Genomic DNA, 25,923 nt, shown 5'->3' on the forward strand with positions numbered 1-25,923 from the left:
ACACCTGTCATGTCGTCAACTTCAAAATACAATATTCAATAACTATAGGAATCGTTATTAATTTTTATAGGTTAGATTATGAATGACGTTGACTTTTTAGAGGTTAGATTAGGTTATGTTGTTGTGAATATTGATTGGTTAGTTTATGAATGACATTAATTATAGGTTAAGTCGTTATGAGTGAAGATAAGGTAATTTGGTTGTCGATGGCTTTCAATTTCTTTTATAGAATTTGTTTTTTTCAAAAGTCTGGGTGATATATGACGTTTTTGACATATTCATCATGGTAAAACTTGTCGCTAATAAACACCTGTCATGTCGTCAACTTCAAAATACAATATTCAATAACTATAGGAATCGTTATTACTTTTTATAGGTTAGATTATGAATGACGTTGACTTTTTAGAGGTTAGATTAGGTTATGTTGTTGTGAATATTGATTGGTTAGTTTATGAATGACATTAATTATAGGTTAAGTCGTTATGAGTGAAGATAAGGTAATTTGGTTGTCGATGGCTTTTAATTTCTTTTATAGAATTTGTTTTTTTCAAAAGTTTGAGTAAAACTTGTCGCTGTCATGATATCGCTTTTGTGAGAGGTTATCTAATGGGTGTTTTATCTTTTATTTTAGTAAAAATAGATTGAAAATAGGGATTTAACCGTCCATCGGTTCAATTTCATTGGAATACGATTGCTGATTGGTTTTTGTGCTATAGGCATCACGGATTAACCCAAATTTAGCTGTTAATTGGTGAACGGTTCATGATATAAAGTAGTTTTGTTTTTTATTTCGAAATTACCCACCATATTTAACACTAAGCGATTTCTGGTTCTAACATATTTGTCTACCCTCGTATTTATATAAGTATATACAATAGATTGATTTCGGCAATAAAAGTTGACTTTCGCCGACCAATTCTTATCTCAGAAAATTTTATACGGAGTAACGAATTGAAAGCTATGTATCATATTCACGAAATAGTCGGAGGTCCGGAAAAAGTCAAAATTATCATACTGCATTCGACATGCACACTTATCTACATTCAATTTGGCTCGGAAAATTGAACAAGCCATTTCTATGTAATTTATTACAAGAAAATATGTCCCTTTAGTATTTGTTCATTTGTATTTATTCAATTTGAAATTGATGGGGGCTTAAAGATCGATTTGTAATAGCTTTAAAGGGTTGTTTATGAATGATCTTATCGATTATACAAATTCTCTTAAAGCATTCCACAGTTAATTGGCGCTTGAAATTTCCTACAACGTAGTTTTTTCCTTTTTATTTTGTTCCGAAGTAGATTATCTAACTTTAGATCTCTGAAGACGATAATTGTTGATCGAAACGTGTGTTAGACAGTGTTATTGTGTATTTTTTATTGCTAAATATCGACACACCTTCGTATGTAGCGCCTGAGTGACTTAAGTAGGAAGTACTTTGAATAAATGAAAAGCAAATCTGGAAAGTTGAAGAAACAAATTTTGTATTACTAAATATCAACACACCCTCGTATGTAGCGCCTGAATGACCGAATTAGGGAGTACTTTGAACAAACGAGAAGTAAATAGAAAGAGAATAAAACATAAAAGGAAAAGAAATTAAAAGATTAGCAAGAAATAGGGGAACGACGAACGAAGATTGTACTATTAACAAAAAAGACGTAAATAAATCGATTACAGAAGGAAAAAATGCGAAAAAAAATGGAATGAGAGAATTAATAAGACAGAGAAAAGAGTATGAGTAAATTGGATTGAAAACAAACCGGAAATCTCGTTCGAAATCTGGAAAGTTGAAGAAACAAATTTTGTATTACTAAATATCAACACACCCTCGTATGTAATGACTGAATGACCGAAGTAGGGAGTACTTTGAATGAATGAGAAGTAAATAAAAAGAGAATAAAACATAAAAGGAAAAGAAATTAAAAGATTAGGAAGAAATGGGGGAACGACGAACGAAGATTGTACTATGAACAAAAAAGACGTAAATAAATCGATTACAGAAGGAAAAAAAACGAAAAAAAAAATGAAATGAGAGAATTAATAAGACAGAGAAAAGAGTGTAAGTAAATTGGATTAAAAACAAACCGAAAATCTCGTTCGAAATCTGGAAAGTTGAAGAAACAAATTTTGTATTACTAAATATCAACACACCCTCGTATGTAATGACTGAATGACCGAAGTAGGGAGTACTTTGAATGAATGAGAAGTAAATAAAAAGAGAATAAAACATAAAAGGAAAAGAAATTAAAAGATTAGGAAGAAATGGGGGAACGACGAACGAAGATTATACTATTAACAAAAAAGACGTAAATAAATCGATTACAGAAGGAAAAAAAACGAAAAAAAAAATGGAATGAGAGAATTAATAAGACAGAGAAAAGAGTATGAGTAAATTGGATTGAAAACAAACCGGAAATCTCGTTCGAAATCTGGAAAGTTGAAGAAACAAATTTTGTATTACTAAATATCAACACACCCTCGTATGTAATGACTGAATGACCGAAGTAGGGAGTACTTTGAATGAATGAGAAGTAAATAAAAAGAGAATAAAACATAAAAGGAAAAGAAATTAAAAGATTAGGAAGAAATGGGGGAACGACGAACGAAGATTATACTATTAACAAAAAAGACGTAAATAAATCGATTACAGAAGGAAAAAAAACGAAAAAAAAAATGGAATGAGAGAATTAATAAGACAGAGAAAAGAGTATGAGTAAATTGGATTGAAAACAAACCGGAAATCTCGTTCGAAATCTGGAAAGTTGAAGAAACAAATTTTGTATTACTAAATATCAACACACCCTCGTATGTAATGACTGAATGACCGAAGTAGGGAGTACTTTGAATGAATGAGAGGTAAATAAAAAGAGAATAAAACATAAAAGGAAAAGAAATTAAAAGATTAGGAAGAAATGGGGGAACGACGAACGAAGATTATACTATTAACAAAAAAGACGTAAATAAATCGATTACAGAAGGAAAAAAAACGAAAAAAAAAATGGAATGAGAGAATTAATAAGACAGAGAAAAGAGTATGAGTAAATTGGATTGAAAACAAACCGGAAATCTCGTTCGAAATCTGGAAAGTTGAAGAAACAAATTTTGTATTACTAAATATCAACACACCCTCGTATGTAATGACTGAATGACCGAAGTAGGGAGTACTTTGAATGAATGAGAAGTAAATAAAAAGAGAATAAAACATAAAAGGAAAAGAAATTAAAAGATTAGGAAGAAATGGGGGAACGACGAACGAAGATTATACTATTAACAAAAAAGACGTAAATAAATCGATTACAGAAGGAAAAAAAACGAAAAAAAAAATGGAATGAGAGAATTAATAAGACAGAGAAAAGAGTATGAGTAAATTGGATTGAAAACAAACCGGAAATCTCGTTCGAAATCTGGAAAGTTGAAGAAACAAATTTTGTATTACTAAATATCAACACACCCTCGTATGTAATGACTGAATGACCGAAGTAGGGAGTACTTTGAATGAATGAGAAGTAAATAAAAAGAGAATAAAACATAAAAGGAAAAGAAATTAAAAGATTAGGAAGAAATGGGGGAACGACGAACGAAGATTATACTATTAACAAAAAAGACGTAAATAAATCGATTACAGAAGGAAAAAAAACGAAAAAAAAAATGGAATGAGAGAATTAATAAGACAGAGAAAAGAGTATGAGTAAATTGGATTGAAAACAAACCGGAAATCTCGTTCGAAATCTGGAAAGTTGAAGAAACAAATTTTGTATTACTAAATATCAACACACCCTCGTATGTAATGACTGAATGACCGAAGTAGGGAGTACTTTGAATGAATGAGAGGTAAATAAAAAGAGAATAAAACATAAAAGGAAAAGAAATTAAAAGATTAGGAAGAAATGGGGGAACGACGAACGAAGATTATACTATTAACAAAAAAGACGTAAATAAATCGATTACAGAAGGAAAAAAAACGAAAAAAAAAATGGAATGAGAGAATTAATAAGACAGAGAAAAGAGTATGAGTAAATTGGATTGAAAACAAACCGGAAATCTCGTTCGAAATCTGGAAAGTTGAAGAAACAAATTTTGTATTACTAAATATCAACACACCCTCGTATGTAATGACTGAATGACCGAAGTAGGGAGTACTTTGAATGAATGAGAGGTAAATAAAAAGAGAATAAAACATAAAAGGAAAAGAAATTAAAAGATTAGGAAGAAATGGGGGAACGACGAACGAAGATTATACTATTAACAAAAAAGACGTAAATAAATCGATTACAGAAGGAAAAAAAACGAAAAAAAAAATGGAATGAGAGAATTAATAAGACAGAGAAAAGAGTATGAGTAAATTGGATTGAAAACAAACCGGAAATCTCGTTCGAAATCTGGAAAGTTGAAGAAACAAATTTTGTATTACTAAATATCAACACACCCTCGTATGTAATGACTGAATGACCGAAGTAGGGAGTACTTTGAATGAATGAGAAGTAAATAAAAAGAGAATAAAACATAAAAGGAAAAGAAATTAAAAGATTAGGAAGAAATGGGGGAACGACGAACGAAGATTATACTATTAACAAAAAAGACGTAAATAAATCGATTACAGAAGGAAAAAAAACGAAAAAAAAAATGGAATGAGAGAATTAATAAGACAGAGAAAAGAGTATGAGTAAATTGGATTGAAAACAAACCGGAAATCTCGTTCGAAATCTGGAAAGTTGAAGAAACAAATTTTGTATTACTAAATATCAACACACCCTCGTATGTAATGACTGAATGACCGAAGTAGGGAGTACTTTGAATGAATGAGAAGTAAATAAAAAGAGAATAAAACATAAAAGGAAAAGAAATTAAAAGATTAGGAAGAAATGGGGGAACGACGAACGAAGATTATACTATTAACAAAAAAGACGTAAATAAATCGATTACAGAAGGAAAAAAAACGAAAAAAAAAATGGAATGAGAGAATTAATAAGACAGAGAAAAGAGTATGAGTAAATTGGATTGAAAACAAACCGGAAATCTCGTTCGAAATCTGGAAAGTTGAAGAAACAAATTTTGTATTACTAAATATCAACACACCCTCGTATGTAATGACTGAATGACCGAAGTAGGGAGTACTTTGAATGAATGAGAGGTAAATAAAAAGAGAATAAAACATAAAAGGAAAAGAAATTAAAAGATTAGGAAGAAATGGGGGAACGACGAACGAAGATTATACTATTAACAAAAAAGACGTAAATAAATCGATTACAGAAGGAAAAAAAACGAAAAAAAAAATGGAATGAGAGAATTAATAAGACAGAGAAAAGAGTGTAAGTAAATTGGATTAAAAACAAACCGAAAATCTCGTTCGAAATCTGGAAAATTGAAGAAACAAATTTTGTATTACTAAATATCAACACACCCTCGTATGTAATGACTGAATGACCGAAGTAGGGAGTACTTTGAATGAATGAGAAGTAAATAAAAAGAGAATAAAACATAAAAGGAAAAGAAATTAAAAGATTAGGAAGAAATGGGGGAACGACGAACGAAGATTGTACTATGAACAAAAAAGACGTAAATAAATCGATTACAGAAGGAAAAAAAGGGGAAAAGAAGTGGAATGAGAGAATTAATAAGACAGAGAAAAGAGTGTGAGTAAATTGGATTAAAAACAAACCGAAAATCTCGTTCGAAATCTGGAAAATTGAAGAAACAAATTTTGTATTACTAAATATCAACACACCCTCGTATGTAATGACTGAATGACCGAAGTAGGGAGTACTTTGAATGAATGAGAAGTAAATAAAAAGAGAATAAAACATAAAAGGAAAAGAAATTAAAAGATTAGGAAGAAATGGGGGAACGACGAACGAAGATTGTACTATGAACAAAAAAGACGTAAATAAATCGATTACAGAAGGAAAAAAAGGGGAAAAGAAGTGGAATGAGAGAATTAATAAGACAGAGAAAAGAGTGTAAGTAAATTGGATTAAAAACAAACCGAAAATCTCGTTCGAAATCTGGAAAATTGAAGAAACAAATTTTGTATTACTAAATATCAACACACCCTCGTATGTAATGACTGAATGACCGAAGTAGGGAGTACTTTGAATGAATGAGAAGTAAATAAAAAGAGAATAAAACATAAAAGGAAAAGAAATTAAAAGATTAGGAAGAAATGGGGGAACGACGAACGAAGATTGTACTATGAACAAAAAAGACGTAAATAAATCGATTACAGAAGGAAAAAAAGCGAAAAAAAAATGGAATGAGAGAATTAATAAGACAGAGAAAAGAGTATGAGTAAATTGGATTAAAAACAAACCGAAAATCTCGTTCGAAATCTGGAAAGTTGAAGAAACAAATTTTGTATTACTAAATATCAACACACCCTCGTATGTAATGACTGAATGACCGAAGTAGGGAGTACTTTGAATGAATGAGAAGTAAATAAAAAGAGAATAAAACATAAAAGGAAAAGAAATTAAAAGATTAGGAAGAAATGGGGGAACGACGAACGAAGATTGTACTATGAACAAAAAAGACGTAAATAAATCGATTACAGAAGGAAAAAAAGGGGAAAAGAAGTGGAATGAGAGAATTAATAAGACAGAGAAAAGAGTGTGAGTAAATTGGATTAAAAACAAACCGAAAATCTCGTTCGAAATCTGGAAAATTGAAGAAACAAATTTTGTATTACTAAATATCAACACACCCTCGTATGTAATGACTGAATGACCGAAGTAGGGAGTACTTTGAATGAATGAGAAGTAAATAAAAAGAGAATAAAACATAAAAGGAAAAGAAATTAAAAGATTAGGAAGAAATGGGGGAACGACGAACGAAGATTGTACTATGAACAAAAAAGACGTAAATAAATCGATTACAGAAGGAAAAAAAGGGGAAAAGAAGTGGAATGAGAGAATTAATAAGACAGAGAAAAGAGTGTAAGTAAATTGGATTAAAAACAAACCGAAAATCTCGTTCGAAATCTGGAAAATTGAAGAAACAAATTTTGTATTACTAAATATCAACACACCCTCGTATGTAATGACTGAATGACCGAAGTAGGGAGTACTTTGAATGAATGAGAAGTAAATAAAAAGAGAATAAAACATAAAAGGAAAAGAAATTAAAAGATTAGGAAGAAATGGGGGAACGACGAACGAAGATTGTACTATGAACAAAAAAGACGTAAATAAATCGATTACAGAAGGAAAAAAAGGGGAAAAGAAGTGGAATGAGAGAATTAATAAGACAGAGAAAAGAGTGTGAGTAAATTGGATTAAAAACAAACCGAAAATCTCGTTCGAAATCTGGAAAGTTGAAGAAACAAATTTTGTATTACTAAATATCAACACACCCTCGTATGTAGCGCCTTTCAGTATACTTTGTAAATATATTTAGAGAAAGAAAAGAAAAATAGAAATATATGTATCGAGAATTCGATCTTGATAAATATATCCATCTTATTTCCACGTATTCCCTAGCGATATCTCCACATATTTCGCTTTATGGGAAACGAAAAGTTTATCTATCTCGTCCATATATCTCCGTCCTCAGAGTCACTCACTGCCGCGTATATAAACTATGGCCAGCGGCAATACAGGAAATTCAATAAATCATATTTATTACGAGACAGTTAGAAAAACATTTTGTTTTATGTACAAGGTGAATCGATTTGATTGGGAACAGACAATAATACTTTCAATGAACAACACTTTGTTGCCGTGAAGTTTAACTTTACTCAAAAGTGGATTTTTTAGCTGATTATTAGAAAGTTTAGTTTATTTTTTTAACTTTATCATCATCGGAATGTATTATTATTTCATTCTTTCTTAAAAACTAATCGTATCAACAATTTTTGACCATGTTTCAATTTGAATATAAAAAAAAACACTAGTAGTTAAAAGTAAACTTTGAAACCCTGTATATTAGAAATTAGTAGTAGAAAATTATTCATAAAAATATAGAGCTATAGTATGAGGCTCTATTTTTAACGGTTTAAAAGATATGAATGAAGTTATAAGAATACCAAGTTGCCATAAGAAAAAAAATTAAAGTAAACTTTGAAACCCTGTATATTAGAAATTATTAGAGCTGAAAATTTGAAAATTTCACAAATCATACAAAAATTATTCATAAAAATATAGAGCTATAGTATGAGGCTCTATTTCTAACGGTTTAAGAGATATGAATGAAGTTATAAGAATGCCAAGTTGCCATAAGACAAAAAATGAAAGTAAACTTTGAAACCCTGTATATTAGAAATTAGTGGAGTTGGAAATCTGAAAATTTCACAAATCATACAAAAATTATTCATAAAAATATAGAGCTATAGTATGAGGCTCTATTTCTAACGGTTTAAGAGATATGAATGAAGTTATAAGAATACCAAGTTGCCATAAGAAAAAAAAATTAAAGTAAATTTTGAAACCCTGTATATTAGAAATTAGTGGAGTTGGAAATCTGAAAATTCCACAAATCATATATTATTTATTCATAAAAACGTAGAGCTATAGTATGAGGCTCTATTTCTAACGGTTTAAGAGATAGGAATAAAGTTATAAGAATGCCAAGTTGCCATAAGACAAAAAATTAAAGTAAACTTTGAAACCCTGTATATTAGAAATTAGTGGAGTTGGAAATCTGAAAATTCCACAAATCATATATTATTTATTCATAAAAACGTAGAGCTATAGTATGAGGCTCTATTTCTAACGGTTTAAGAGATAGGAATAAAGTTATAAGAATGCCAAGTTGCCATAAGACAAAAAATTAAAGTAAACTTTGAAACCCTGTATATTAGAAATTAGTGGAGTTGGAAATCTGAAAATTCCACAAATCATATATTATTTATTCATAAAAACGTAGAGCTATAGTATGAGGCTCTATTTCTAACGGTTTAAGAGATAGGAATAAAGTTATAAGAATGCCAAGTTGCCATAAGACAAAAAATTAAAGTAAACTTTGAAACCCTGTATATTAGAAATTAGTGGAGTTGGAAATCTGAAAATTCCACAAATCATATATTATTTATTCATAAAAACGTAGAGCTATTGTATGAGGCTCTATTTCTAACGGTTTAAGAGATAGGAATAAAGTTATAAGAATGCCAAGTTGCCATAAGACAAAAAATTAAAGTAAACTTTGAAACCCTGTATATTAGAAATTAGTGGAGTTAGAAATCTGAAAATTCCACAAATCATATATTATTTATTCATAAAAACGTAGAGCTATAGTATGAGGCTCTATTTCTAACGGTTTAAGAGATAGGAATAAAGTTATAAGAATGCCAAGTTGCCATAAGACAAAAAATTAAAGTAAACTTTGAAACCCTGTATATTAGAAATTAGTGGAGTTGGAAATCTGAAAATTCCACAAATCATATATTATTTATTCATAAAAACGTAGAGCTATTGTATGAGGCTCTATTTCTAACGGTTTAAGAGATAGGAATAAAGTTATAAGAATGCCAAGTTGCCATAAGACAAAAAATTAAAGTAAACTTTGAAACCCTGTATATTAGAAATTAGTGGAGTTAGAAATCTGAAAATTCCACAAATCATATATTATTTATTCATAAAAACGTAGAGCTATAGTATGAGGCTCTATTTCTAACGGTTTAAGAGATAGGAATAAAGTTATAAGAATGCCAAGTTGCCATAAGACAAAAAAATGAAAGTAAACTTTGAAACCCTGTATATTAGAAATTATTAGAGCTGGAAATTTGAAAATTTCACAAATCATACAAAAATTATTCATAAAAATATAGAGCTATAGTATGAGGCTCTATTTCTAACGGTTTATGAGATATTGATAAATTTATAAGAATGCCAAGTTGCCTTAAGACAAAAAATGAAAGTAAACTTTGAAACCCTGTATATTAGAAATTAGTAGAGTTGGAAATCTAAAAATTTCACGAATCATACAAAACTTATTCATAAAAATATAGAGCTATAGTATGAGGCTCTATTTTTAACGGTTTAAAAGATATGAATAAAGTTATAAAAATGCCAAGTTGCCATAAGACAAAAAATGAAAGTAAACTTTGAAACCCTGTATATTAGAAATTAGTAGAGTTGGAAATCTTAAAATTTCACAAATCATACAAAAATTATTCATAAAAAGGTAGAGCTATAGTATGAGGCAATATTTTTAATGGTGTAAGAGATATGAAGAAAGTGCCGATATCATCTCTTCATTGTTGAAAAATCTTTTACAACCGAACCATTTTTTCAAGTCTAGGAACAGAAAATAATCCGAGAGAGCTAAATCAGGTGAAAAGGATGCATGAGGTAGCAAATCAAACTTTAATTTGTTAATTTTGGTCATTGCAATAACGGATTTGTGAGCTGGTGCATTGTCTTGATGAAACAATACGTCAAAAACATAACCTCACTTTTCTAGTATAATTTTTGGTTCCAGATACCAGATTCTAGTCTATCCTATGACAAGAGCTGGTGATCGATCACCGTTCAAATTTCTTTATATACTATGCACTTTTAAGGTTATGTTTACAAGTGACCCAGCGTCATGTTCGCGTTCATTTTGTGCAGCTTTAAATTTATGATTTATTTTCAACACTGACATGATCAATTTTGAGGTTAGTAAACTGACATATATGACATTTCGATTGACAACAACAAATACTTATGATGATGTAGCAAAAATGCAGAATGTCGATATAAAAAATTTACAAGTATGTTTGGACAAACTCATTTCCACGACGGATCCTTCAAAGTCCCAACAAACTGTTACCCAATTGAACGGTTTTACAAAATTATTCACCAGATTTTCGCAAAACAAAACGTCTGTAATCGACTGGGATAAAATCGAAAAGTTACCAAAAGAAGCCGTTAAAAATTACGATTGTTTAGATTCACCGACTAACTGTACGGTACGCCAAATGCTCAATAAATTAGTGATAGTGAAATTGAACGGCGGGTTGGGTACTTCCATGGGATGTAGCGGCCCCAAATCCATGATAATCGTAAAAGATGGTAAAAATTTCCTAGAATTAACTTTAGACCAAATAGATAATTTGAATAAAGCTTATAAAGTAGATGTGCCTTTGGTACTAATGAATTCTTTCAATACCGACACCGAAACTGAAAATATTTTGAACAAAAAAGGGATTTCGAATGTCCACACATTCAACCAATCCTGCTATCCTCGTATTAGTAAAGAGACGCTCATGCCTGTCGCCGAAGTGGGAAACGTGGAAGAATCAATGGAGAGCTGGTACCCTCCAGGACATGGAGATTTTTACGAAAGTTTCAAAAACTCGGGATTATTAGAAAAATTCATAAAAGAAGGAAAAACGTACTGCTACGTATCGAACATAGATAACTTGGGCGCCACAGTCGATTTCAAAATATTAAATTTTCTTTTGAATCCTAACCAACCGCGCCATTTTCACGAATTCGTCATGGAAGTAACCGAAAAAACCAAAGCGGATATTAAAGGCGGCACTTTAATCAACTACGAGGGGAAAATAAATTTATTAGAACTGGCGCAGGTACCAAACGATCACATCAACGATTTCAAATCTATAAAAACGCTCAAATATTTCAACACTAATAATATTTGGGTGAAACTAGATTCGATCGATAGAAATATGAAGCAAGATCTCCTCCAATTGGAAATAATAGTGAATCATAAATCTCTGAAGAACGGTCGGAAGGTCATACAACTAGAAACTGCGATCGGAGCTGGAATGAAGTATTTCGAAAACAGCATAGGTATAAACGTACCAAGAAGTCGTTTCTTACCAGTGAAAAAATCTTCTGATCTCGTACTTGTTATGAGTAACGTGTATAATTTAAATAATGGCTCGTTAGTGATGTCTCCGCAAAGGATGTTCCCCAATACTCCCTTGATCATGTTGGGTGACAAACATTTCAAAAATGTTTCCGATTGCTTGTCGAGATTCTCCTCGATACCAGATTTTTTGGAATTAGACACGTTGACGGTATGCGGTGATATTATTTTCGGTAAAAACGTTTCCTTAAAAGGCATCGTGATTATTTTAGCCAACGGTACTGATCAAATTAATATACCGGACGGATCCGTCATTGAAAATAGAATTGTGAGTGGAAATTTGACGATGATAGATATTTAATACCAAAAAATGCGTGAAATGTGAGTTTTATTAATAAAAATAACCAAAAAAAATGCTTATGGTAGTCAAAAATAGTCTTCAATTTAACAAACAAACAAGCAATCGCAAATAATCGATTATCATTTCTCGTAATTCGCTCTCGTGAGTTAAAAATCGATTGTTTTCGAAACCCTCGTGATTGGAACGATATATAAAACTATTTAAGTAAATATGAAACTTTCGATTGAAATCGACGAATCACCACCCACAAATTTGACGTTAATGAAACAAACAATGCTATATTACCTAACCTCAACCTCCGTACAACTTTTGTCGATTCCTACGTTAATTTTCATTCATAATAACACGATAATTACGATAATTACGTAACTACAACCATACATTATATCTATCATCTATTTAAATTATGTATAACTCACGCGTAGCATATAATTATTAATTAAATGAATTTTTAATGACATCCAATCATTAAAATCGATATTTTCTCTACAAGTTTAGATACGCTCGCATCTGTCATTATTTTTCTTCTAGTTCTATGGTTTTAGTTAGTTAGGTTATTGATGTTATTAGCATTGACTCAAGGACAAGTGACAAGTGACACATTTTGTTGTGTAGTAGTTTTGTTTTTCTGTATTTTTTCGTTATTCGAATCGAAATAAGAAAATTTGATATTGATAATAAAGTCAAGCTATTTAAAATAGGGTAAATACAATCAGATCGTCATCATTTAGAGACAAAATGGAGTAGTGGTTCGGGATCGTCATTATCATAACTATTTAAGACATGTTTAATGATTTAACAATCATCGATCAAACTTATCTTACTCCTGAAGCCTTTTTACTTTCTCTCTCTCTGTTCTATTTTATTTCATATTATGCGTCGTTGTGCATTTTCCATCTCATTTCTTATGTCAAACCCCCTTTCCTACTTTCTTTTTTCTTTTTTACACATCTGAGTTGTTCTTCCTCCATTTTGTTTTGAATTACTCTCAAGCTATCCATTTTTTCAGTCTTCCATCTTGTGTTAACGTCAAGCCAAGATAGTTAAAACTTCTGACACCCTCTATTGTTAATACGAACTGATCGAAAGCTTGCTGAAATCAAAAATGGAACGAATATTTTCATTTTGTACAATATCTTCTGTATAATAATTTCTCGATCATCAATTTTGTCTAATCGATTAAATAATTCGATTTCCATCGGGATAATACGATGTGCGATGATAATCGCAATCGCATTAGCTAAAATCGATAGGTTTATTAAAACTATTAACACTACTAACGACAAAGGCGTTAAACGTAATAGTTACAAATTGATAAAGGGTCTAATTAACAAGTAAACACAGCTATTCGTCAATCGTCGCATTAGCGTCGTTAAAATAAACTAGGGAATCGATTATATTCGATGATTGTTTATATTATTGTCAGCTGTCATTGTCAGTGACAGATAATTAAAGTTCATTTGAACTATTTGAAGTAAACTTGTACTTAATGGCATTTCAGCCAAATTTTTTTGTTGATACTTAATTTATATTGGTAAAAAATGTCAAGTTAATTTGCCCAGGTACTCACAGGATAACAGAAAGAAAAACAAAAGCAAAATCAGAATGACAAACTTCAGGATATGTCACAAGATTATCATACGATACAAGTTTACAAACAGCATCGATGTTTGCTGGCACACCAGACGATTTTAGAAGACCTTCACGAAATTCATCTTGTTACCAAATGAGTCCACAAATTCCGCTAATGCTGTTGGTTTAATCTGAGTCGTTAAAAAACTGTTCCATGGATTTGTATAAATAGTAATTCCAACGGTGCAAGGTCCGGAGTAAATTCGGTTCAATACAACTGAGTTCATCGATCTTATTCCATGTTATTGAATCTTGAAACTATGGGGGATTCAAATATGGGGATATACAAGCGAAATCGACACCCAAACAATATAGAGATTCCAAATTTTCGGTCTCGTAAGTGTTTAGTGTGAAAGTGAAGTGCAAAATCTTACGTATTAGTGTTAGTGTTAGTTCTAATACAATTCAAAGAGTTCTAACCTTATAAAGATAGATGCTCGTTAATTTTTATAAATGAAACAACTTCATCGACACTATATATAGTTGATACGTTCATTGAAAAAGACATTATTGCCAGCTTTATAAAAATAAGTATTGAAAAACGGTATTAATATGATGCCGACAAAGTACTTATTTTACGGCAGTTAGCAGGTAATTTCTTTATTTAGTTACGGCTATTAACTATAAATGAAAAGTGTATGCGATGAATTTTAATAATATGTTTGAAAATTGTATTGGTTTTGTTGTAATAAAAAAAAAAACAATAAGAAATGATTGGTAGGAACAGGAAATTTTTACTAAAATCCACATGTTAACGTTTTAAAAAAGTTATTTCCTCAGTAGAATATAAAATTTGAATAATTTATCATCATGTTACGACACTGGTTGGTGAATTGGTAAATTGGTAAAGTTGGCAGCGCTGCTAATCCGTCGACCAATGGTTTCGAAGCAATCTCTCTCTATATACGTAAATCAAGCTACAATTGAATACGATTCAATTCGACAATAACAAATTAGTGGCGGTATTTGCATATTGGATTTTACGCCAACAGAACTCGCCTCCGACGGCGGCGGTTTACGTAATGTCATATCCCGCCAATGGCAGCTTTATTGGAGAGAGATAAAATAATTTTACGGCCACATTCACCAATTTATTTTCAACCTCAGATAAATTTTAAACGATATAGATTCGTTTTTTTGTTGTTGTTGTTGTTGTTGTTGTTGTTGGAATTACTAGTAGAATTTCATTCCCTCTCGCTCGGTAAATACGAGTTTGAACGTTGCCAACTTCGACCAGTTTGTTGGTATTCTCTAAATACACCAAATAAATACCCAGTATAACTTCAATTGAAATAAACGATGATACAGAAGATACAGAAACTTTTATAAGAAATGTTAGAATGGAAGACATCGCAAAAGGAGTTACCCCAAAAAGTTTTTTTATGGTCTAGAAAGTTTAGAGGGTTTAAACTTTGATTTTTACGTTCATAAAGAATAATTTCGATGAAAAAACTCGCCGGTTTAAATAGAGCTTCATCATGGTAGTTAGCGAAACTTTAGATTCAAAAGTTCATTCAATTGATGAAACTACAAGATTGGGATTGTTTGAAATAGAAGCTACAAGATCAAATTTGTCTCATGTTGAATTACATAATTGTTTGTTTAGGTTAAAACCACGAGATATTCTTGCAAAAATTAAGTTTGCTTCAAATGACGCTAGATAATTGTTTATATTTCGTGATTTTGATGAAACTACTAGACTAGATTTGTGTACATAGAACCACTTAAGTGTTTAGGTATCATTTATGAAACTACAAGATGAAGCACTTGTTTATATATCGTTTATAGATGTTCGTTTTAGATGAAACTACAATAAATATAGTAAATTCCGATTGAAAACTGTAGAAATTAGTTTGTATTTTTGATGAAACTAAAAGATAAAGTTTTTTGAAAACGAAGCCAAAGAAAACGTCATATTTCGAACATTAGTTCGTTATTATGATGAAACTACTACACTAGATTGGTGTAGATGAAGCCGCATAGTTTTTTGAGTATTATTTATGAAACTACAAGACCAAGTGTGTCTCAAATGAAGCACAGACTTGTTTATATATCGTTTCAATCAATTAGATGTTCGTTTTAGATGAAACTACCTTAAATATAGTAAATTCGGATTCAAAACTATAGAAATTAGTTCGTATTTTTGATGAAACTACAAGATTAAGTTTTTTTGCAAACGAAGCCATAGAAACGTTTATATTCCAAACACTAGTTCGTGTTTTTGATGAAACTACTAGACTAGATTGGTGTAGATGAAACCGCATGATTTTTTGAGTATTATTTATGAAACTACAAGACCAAGTGTGTCTGAAATGAAGCACAGACTTGTTTATATATCGTTTCAATCAATTAGATGTTTGTTTTAGATGAAACTACCTTAAATATAGTAAATTCAGATTCAAAACTATAGAAATTAGTTTGTATTTTTGATGAAACCACAATATTAAGTTTTTTTGCAAACGAAACTATAGAAACGTTCATATTCCAAACATTAGTTCGTTTTTTTGATGAAACTAAAAAACAAGATTACTTCAGATGAAACCATATAATTGTTTGGGTATTATTTATGAAACTATAACACCAAATGTATCTCAGATTAAGCACAGACTTGTTTATTTATCGTTTCAAACTACTAGATGTTCGTTTTAAATGAAACTACAATAAATATAGTAAATTCGGATTGAAAACTATAGAAATTAGTTCGTATTTTTGATGAAACTACAAGATTTAGTTTTTTTGCAAACGAAACCAAAGAAAACTTTATATTTCAAACATTAGTTCGTTTTTATGATGAAACTACTAGATTAGATTGGTGTAAATGAAACCGCATAATTTTTTGAGTATAATTTATGAAACTACAAGACCAAGTGTATCTCAAATGAAGCACAGACTTGTTTATTTATCGTTTCAGACTACTAGATGTTCGTTTTAAATGAAACTACAATAAATATAGTAAATTCGGATTGAAAACTATAGAAATTAGTTCGTATTTTTGATGAAACTACAAGATTTAGTTTTTTTGCAAACGAAACCAAAGAAAACTTTATATTTCAAACATTAGTTCGTTTTTATGATGAAACTACTAGATTAGATTGGTGTAAATGAAACCGCATAATTTTTTGAGTATAATTTATGAAACTACAAGACCAAGTGTATCTCAAATGAAGCACAGACTTGTTTATTTATCGTTTCAGACTACTAGATGTTCGTTTTAAATGAAACTACAATAAATATAGTAAATTCGGATTGAAAACTATAGAAATTAGTTCGTATTTTTGATGAAACTACAAGATTTAGTTTTTTTGCAAACGAAACCAAAGAAAACTTTATATTTCAAACATTAGTTCGTTTTTATGATGAAACTACTAGATTAGATTGGTGTAAATGAAACCGCATAATTTTTTGAGTATAATTTATGAAACTACAAGACCAAGTGTATCTCAAATGAAGCACAGACTTGTTTATTTATCGTTTCAGACTACTAGATGTTCGTTTTAAATGAAACTACAATAAATATAGTAAATTCGGATTGAAAACTATAGAAATTAGTTCGTATTTTTGATGAAACTACAAGATTTAGTTTTTTTGCAAACGAAACCAAAGAAAACTTTATATTTCAAACATTAGTTCGTTTTTTTGATGAAACTACTATATTAGATTGGTGTAGATGAATCCGCATAGTTTTTTGAGTATTATTTATGAAACTACAAGACCAAGTGTGTCTCAAATGAAGTACAGACTTGTTTATTTATCGTGTAAAACTACTAGATGTTCGTTTTAGATGAAACTACAATAAATATAATAAATTCAGATTGAAAACTATAGAAATTAGTTTGTATCTTTGATGAAACTACAAGATTAAGTTTTTTTGCAAACGAAGCCAAAGAAAACTTTATATTTCAAACATTAGTTCCTGTTTTTGATTAAACTAAAAGACAAGATTACTTCAGATGAAACCGCATAATTTGTTGAGTATTATTTATGAAACTACAACACTAAATGTAACTCAGATGAAGCACAGACTTGTTTATATATCGTTTCAATCAATTAGATGTTCGTTTTAGATGAAACTACCTTAAATATAATAAATTCGGATTCAAAACTATAAAAATTAGTTCGTATTTTTGATGAAACTACAAGATTAAGTTTTTTTGCAAACTAAGCCATAGAAACGTTTATATTCCAAACACTAATTCGTGTTTTTGATGAAACTACTAGACTAGATTGGTGTAGATGAAACCGCATGATTTTTTGAGTATTATTTATGAAACTACAACACCAAATGTATCTCAAATGAAGCACAGACTTGTTTCTTCATCGTTTCAAACTACTAGATGTTCGTTGTAGATGAAACTACAATAAATATAGTAAAATCCGATTGAAATCTGTAGAAATTAGTTTGTATTTTTGATGAAACTACAAGATCAAGATTTTTTAAAACAAAGTCACAGAAATATTTATATTTCAAACATTAGTTCGTATTTTTGATGAAACTAAAATACAAGATTACTCCAGATGAAACCATATAATTGTTTGGGTATTATTTATGAAACTACCACACCAAGTGTATCTCAGAATTATTTTTGTTTCAAACTGATAGATGTTTGCTCTAAATTGAAACTACAAGAAATAACGTGTAATTCAGATAAAACTGCATAAATTCGTTCATATTTGTTATGAAACTACAAAACAAGGTTAATTTCAAAAGAAACCATTATAATGTTCAGTTTCAGATGATACAAAATTTCGAATTTCTTATGAAACTCCAAGCGTTTTAAACATAAGTTTGTATTTTGTTTGCTATATTTAACATCTAGTTTCTAACGGAACGTGTTTGTTAATCAACTCGAATTACACGTTTTTTATTTATCCTAACCTTTTTTTATGATACTCAAGTTATGTTAACTTCCTTCCTACTTGGAAGTAACAAAAAAAATTTTCTATGAATAAGACGCTATATATTTTGTTAATGCAGTATTTTTGATTGCAGGTGGCGCAGGTAGTAGCGGCGAAGCAGATTCCGAAAGCGCCGCTTCGAAAAGAAGAAGAAGTAGGACTAATTTCAATAGTTGGCAACTAGAAGAGTTGGAAAGGGCATTCATCGCTAGTCATTATCCTGATGTATTTATGAGAGAAGCCCTAGCCATGAGGCTCGATCTAAAAGAGAGTAGGGTGGCCGTAAGTATCCCTTTTAAATGAATATTACTTAAATCAGTTCAGGACGGTATCAGTGTGTGAATATTGGATTTATGCGTCATAAAAGTTACACGTCGGGTGCTCTCTATATGAAGGCATCAACCTTAAAACAATCAATTTGTATGCATAGCATGCGATTAAAGCGCCGAGTTGGGTATACAACAGTCAATGATAACAGGGGGTGTGAAATAAATAGTGAATATCGTTTCGTCGCTAATTTATTTACAATGTGATAGCCCTGATACAGGAAAAATTTTCTTTTGCATGGTGTAGACAGATTTGAATGGTTTCATTTTGGGTAGCTTTTGCTCAAATAAAATTTCGTTGGGTGGTAAAGACTAATCGGAAACGGGGATACAGCAGAGGCTTCATCATTTCCTTTTGTCCACCATTTGGCTAATGAAGGACTTCACGCAGTTAGAAGATTGTCGAAGAAAGATGGAAAACGTTTTGGTAGGGGATAATAACCGAAAGGTTGATGATGAGGAAGACGTCAAATAGACAAGAAAAGTTCAAATGAAGGAAAGGTTTTGAGGAAAGGTGTCCAGCAGTGAAAAATTTGTTATTTTCGTTGCCCAATTCCTTACGAATCACCTATTGGGCTCGGAATTAGATTAAACAAAACTCCAAACGGAATATGAAGTAGAGGTCGACTCCTGAAGAGATGGAGTGCCAACCTAGACTCAGGATGAGGAAAGATATAAAGATATAGAAGAAGAAGTGGTGTTAAGTAGGTTTTTTGCTATACCAAACCCACCACAACCCTCATGAAGTTGTCCAACTAAAAACGAACCAACTAGACTCCAAGTTGAAACAGTTCAATCATCGATTTATGGATAAATTGTGTTTGCGATTAAATTGAAAGAACGGAGAAAGAAAATTTAATAAACTGAACAAAATCGTATAGGAAATTCCCTAATAATCTGACAATCTCATTCGTCTAAACATTATTTCGGGTGTTTATAATCGAAAAAGTTTCGATTCCTCGGAAGCATCGATTTAAAAACAATAAAGGAAAGAAGCTTATGGTAGCAAATTCTCCAATGTTTCTTTGAGTTAATGTATATCAGGGCGCAATTCCGCGGTCACTCAATCGATCCTTAGGGAGAAAACCTCTTTTTTCACCCTCTTCTAACCCTGCTGCTGACCTCTGAGATTTTCACAGTATTGGATGATTTGAGAAAGGAACAGGCGCGTACTAACATCAAAAAGGAAATAACTAATATTTGTTCGTACAGTTTTTATTGTTTGTAGTGAATTAAACTTAATATGGAGTATGTTAAAACACATATTTTGACATTTCAATCATTATTTTGAATGACAAATGACAAATGACATGGAACGTCTTTTTAATATGTCAGAAATGTGGTAGACTGTCCGCCAATATTTCAAAAACAGTTTTAGTACGAGAGATGTGTCTAAATACAGTTTTTTTTTAAATTATTCTATAGTACAGTCTTCATCCAGGCAACTCCTGCTATTTTAAAATTGTCAGTCAATAGACAAACCTTTTGATACAGTCATATTTTACGTCAGAAATAAATGTCAGTCTCGGAATGAGAAATAACTGGTTGGAAATTTGTAAAGATCTTTGATTTGGTCTTCTGACAGTTGTTAAGATTGAGGTTAAGGATGCTATATGAATATGACGATTTTAGATGATCCCTGGGGAGTTATAAACTCAAGATTTCGAAAAAAATCTATTTCATCGCAACCTTCAACTAAAAAATACCAAATTTGGTAAACTGCATGAGACGGTTGACGTCATTAAGTAATTAGATGTGTTCTAACCTAAAAATTTATCAGTCAATTTGACAGTTTACGATTGTTTTTTACACATAAAACCTTCATTGAAATATAGAGCATTAAACGGGCATTGCGTAGCCATCTCCAGGTCAATGGATTGATCTACTTAGCCATCGGCTACCGTCGAAGACTTTCATCCAGTTAGGGTTAGTTAATAGACTTCCTAAAGGCCGCTTGACATAATGCAATGCAAGACGCAATGTTTTTTGACTTTGACAGATCAGCTGTCTTCCGTAAAAAAATGTACAAAATATTTGAGGTTAGGTATTTGTAAGCGGCCTTTAAAATACAATTCGGAAGTTGTATGACGGATAATTTATTTGTTATTTGTTATAAAATTACAGAATTTTCCACGTCGACTGTAAATAATCCGAAAATACTAACATCAACATCGTTTTTAACGTAAATGTATGAGTAATCATTGAAAATTTGTTTTCTTTCTACATTTTGAGCGGATTTTTTACATTCAATACTAGTACGACTCTGATATGAGTTAATACACCAAATAGGAACATATTTTTTTCTTTCCCGTGGAAAGGCTGTCTCTTTTGGGAATATCAGGGTTAAAGACGTTGCTTTATATTGAGTTTAGTTCACTTCTTCGTGAAGGGATGCGATCTAAAGGGCTTTGATTTTCTCGATGGAGGTTTATCCCACAATTTGTTTTTGTTACTTTTCTTCGTGACACCAGAACTATAAATTTCGGTAGACGAGATGTTTTTTTTTTTATCGGTATTCGGTCATTTAATAAATTGCGTTTTTATGTGAACAAATATCAATTTTTTTTTAAAAAAATAATCTTTACCAAACAACCACCCGAAATACATCATGTTCATGACAAATCTAATAAATAATGCAACCCTCGACATATTCTATCCATATTATAGCCTGCAACCTGGACTTAATACCTGTAATTTCGGTCTGAGAGAATTAGAGCAGGTAATTTCGAAAGGTCTTCTTTCAGGTAGTCTATGAAATTAATATGTTCCTTGGCAGTCGACGGAATAGAATATTTTTTGAATAATTATAGCCATGCAGTTGCTTATTGTTTTGGAAAATTAAATTAACATCGGTTTGTAGTTGAGTGGTTGCCGGGAGTAGTTTAAACACAGATGTTCGTAATTAGCGTGTCACGATTGTAAAATCAGTTTATTTATTGGAATATGTGGTAATTGCTTCATTTCCTTTTCGTATTATCACAGAATTCTTAAGGAAAAACAACCGCGAATGCTTTTTTCATTCGAGACGATTAGATTCCTACAATATGGAACTTCCGAATAGAATAAATTGCTTAAAGTAAAGTAAAAAGTAGGTTTCATTACACCTGGAAATACAGGATGGAAAATCAACGACTTTAACTGGTTCATAATTACACTAAATACAATTTTTTTCATCAACAATACTTCTATGTATCAATCATAATCCTGACCGCGGAAACCTTTCCGAACGTTTCATCCTCCTAATTTGTGAACACAGTCTTCTATGTAACATACCCAATCCCTTTCCTTTCAAATATCACACCAAATCATCATCAGTTTCTCGTATCCTCGACAAATTAGAAATTCCATACATTCCACCTAGAAAAAATTCCCACCAGTCTTCGATTTCTCAATATTTTTCACCAAAACACTATTTCCAAGTTCATCCTTTGATATGGGACACTTAAAACCCGGCATATATCTGACAAAAAGACCCAAAACCTTGTCCTCGCGTCGGTTCAATTTAACTCATATTGGCTTTTTATAACCTTTGGGGTCAGTAGGTTGTCAAGTTTAGCTACAGGATGAATTTAGTGGAGGTACATTCAATATTTCATCAACATTTGGTCGTCAAAAAGAGTTAAAATCGATCCAAAAAAAAACTCGTGTCGATTGGTGCGAAGAAATGTTAAAAAAATCCAATTGCACTGCTTCTAAACACTTGGAACTTTGTCAAAAACGTTCTTCATATTGATAATTCTGAATAGTGCCTCTGTATCTCAGCGGACATCTTTATTCATAAATTGTGTGATGATATCGACGGGTGATGACTTAAAAATGGGCAGTAACCCGTTTCCTAATATTTCGCGATGTTTGTCCTATTCTAAGTTTTGTCTATTTTCCCTATTTCATAACAATACGTGTTCTAGGTTAGAATTATAAGTAAATTTGAACTATTAAGTAATTAACAGTAATGAGAAGTTATTTGACTGAAAAAAAAACAAACAAAAACAACCTGTAATTTGTTAATTTACTCACCCTTCATTCCTTATTGGGTTCAAAATAGGTAAATCATAAATTCCCTTAATACGACCCTTATTATCAGATGTGATTATTGATTTTGTAACTAATAGTACAATTAAAGTTTTTTACAAATTGTTAAAATTTAATAAAAATTAATTCCAAGAAAATAATCTTCTTTTTTAACCCTCGAATATCGATAGAATAAATCATAGAATTATTACGTAGCAACATTTGAAAAGTGTAAACCACAGATATCAACTTTTTCACGTTTTATATATGCGTTCACCAACAAACTTCGACTCAAACGTTACCGGCGGTCTAAGATTAGTTTGATCTTTGAAATTATTTATAATTGAGTAGAAAAATTTTAAACCTCAATATTTATAATTATAATTATCCATAGATTAATCAATTTTAAAAACTAATGCGATTCACTACGAGTTCATGAAATGAACAGAGCGGATATTTGACAGATACCTCCATTTTGACGTTTATTACATGTTCTAGGTTAGAATATGAGTAAATTTGAACTATTGAGTCATTATTTGGTGATTTGTTAAATCTTTTGGTATGAACCATTAATAAGGTTAGTTTTTCTCTACTTCCCGGGCTTACACACAGGCGATTGTAATTATTTTCGAATTAATTTGTGATTAAATCGATAAGGGTTCTTTTAGAAATTATTTAACGATGAAAAGGGCGTGTTTGTGTGTGCATATTTCTCTTTGGACCTCAGTGGCGTGTCCAAATATAATTTGAAAACGGGTATTCACAAACCTAAGTATAAAAATCAAAAGAAAAACAACTAATTTCCTCCCTAGATGTCGCGAATAGATATTTGGACAACTACATTACCTTAGAAATTGTCTTCGGAGACGGTAATCGAAAAAACAACGATCAGTTGACGTAAAATTATAGTGTGGGATTCCCACCAACTGAAAACCTTCTCGCTGTAAGTATGGGGTACTACGAAACAGAGTTAGCATCATATCACTGCTCTAGGATCGATTTTCATGAAGGTGCAAGTGAAAAAACATAAAATAGACATAAAGTACTAATTAGTAGAATTTAAGCATTGTACTCAACTCATTTTACATGCTTCCATAACCTAAAATTCTATGTTTTTATGAAATGATAATGCTAAAAGAAGCTTTGGGCTTTCGTTGTATGCTTCCATAACCTAAAATTCCATTTTCTTATGGAATTTTCTCTCTTTTTATATGATAAAGCTAAAAGAAGCTTTGGGCTTTCGTTGTATGCTTTCATAACCTAAAATCCTATGTTTTTATGAAATGATAATGCTAAAAGAAGCTTTGGGCTTTCGTTGTATGCTTCCATAACCTAAAATTCTATGTTTTTATGAAATGATAATGCTAAAAGAAGCTTTGGGCTTTCGTTGTATGCTTTCATAACCTAAAATCCTATGTTTTTATGAAATGATAATGCTAAAAGAAGCTTTGGGCTTTCGTTGTATGCTTCCATAACCTAAAATTCCATTTTCTTATGGAATTTTCTCTCCTTTTATATGATAAAGCTAAAAGAAGCTTTGGGCTTTCGTTGTATGCTTTCATAACCTAAAATTCCATTTTCTTATGGAATTTTCTCTCCTTTTATATGATAAAGCTAAAAGAAGCTTTGGGCTTTCGTTGTATGCTTTCATAACCTAAAATCCTATGTTTTTATGAAATGATAATGCTAAAAGAAGCTTTGGGCTTTCGTTGTATGCTTCCATAACCTAAAATTCCATTTTCTTATGGAATTTTCTCTCTTTTTATATGATAAAGCTAAAAGAAGCTTTGGGCTTTCGTTGTATGCTTTCATAACCTAAAATCCTATGTTTTTATGAAATGATAATGCTAAAAGAAGCTTTGGGCTTTCGTTGTATGCTTCCATAACCTAAAATTCCATTTTCTTATGGAATTTTCTCTCTTTTTATATGATAAAGCTAAAAGAAGCTTTGGGCTTTCGTTGTATGCTTTCATAACCTAAAATCCTATGTTTTTATGAAATGATAATGCTAAAAGAAGCTTTGGGCTTTCGTTGTATGCTTCCATAACCTAAAATTCCATTTTCTTATGGAATTTTCTCTCCTTTTATATGATAAAGCTAAAAGAAGCTTTGGGCTTTCGTTGTATGCTTCCATAACCTAAAATTCTATGTTTTTATGAAATGATAATGCTAAAAGAAGCTTTGGGCTTTCGTTGTATGCTTTCATAACCTAAAATCCTATGTTTTTATGAAATGATAATGCTAAAAGAAGCTTTGGGCTTTCGTTGTATGCTTCCATAACCTAAAATTCCATTTTCTTATGGAATTTTCTCTCCTTTTATATGATAAAGCTAAAAGAAGCTTTGGGCTTTCGTTGTATGCTTTCATAACCTAAAATTCCATTTTCTTATGGAATTTTCTCTCCTTTTATATGATAAAGCTAAAAGAAGCTTTGGGCTTTCGTTGTATGCTTTCATAACCTAAAATCCTATGTTTTTATGAAATGATAATGCTAAAAGAAGCTTTGGGCTTTCGTTGTATGCTTCCATAACCTAAAATTCCATTTTCTTATGGAATTTTCTCTCTTTTTATATGATAAAGCTAAAAGAAGCTTTGGGCTTTCGTTGTATGCTTTCATAACCTAAAATCCTATGTTTTTATGAAATGATAATGCTAAAAGAAGCTTTGGGCTTTCGTTGTATGCTTCCATAACCTAAAATTCCATTTTCTTATGGAATTTTCTCTCTTTTTATATGATAAAGCTAAAAGAAGCTTTGGGCTTTCGTTGTATGCTTTCATAACCTAAAATCCTATGTTTTTATGAAATGATAATGCTAAAAGAAGCTTTGGGCTTTCGTTGTATGCTTCCATAACCTAAAATTCCATTTTCTTATGGAATTTTCTCTCCTTTTATATGATAAAGCTAAAAGAAGCTTTTGGCTTTCGTTGTATGCTTTCATAACCTAAAAT

The 25,923-nt window shown here is 31.0% G+C and overlaps 1 protein-coding gene across 1 annotated transcript in view; it reads left to right on the top strand.

Moving 5' to 3' along the window:
* LOC130448204 (homeobox protein unc-4-like) overlaps positions 1–25,923 on the top strand; it is a 49,709-nt gene that overhangs the window by 12,857 nt on the left and 10,929 nt on the right. Inside the window, exon 2 of the mRNA XM_056785474.1 lies at positions 18,732–18,919. Coding sequence (XP_056641452.1) covers positions 18,732–18,919 — 188 coding nt within the window. The remainder of the gene's footprint in view (positions 1–18,731; positions 18,920–25,923) is intronic.

The sequence above is a fragment of the Diorhabda sublineata genome, chromosome 8 (assembly GCF_026230105.1).
Source record: "Diorhabda sublineata isolate icDioSubl1.1 chromosome 8, icDioSubl1.1, whole genome shotgun sequence".
Lineage (NCBI taxonomy): Eukaryota > Metazoa > Arthropoda > Insecta > Coleoptera > Chrysomelidae > Diorhabda > Diorhabda sublineata.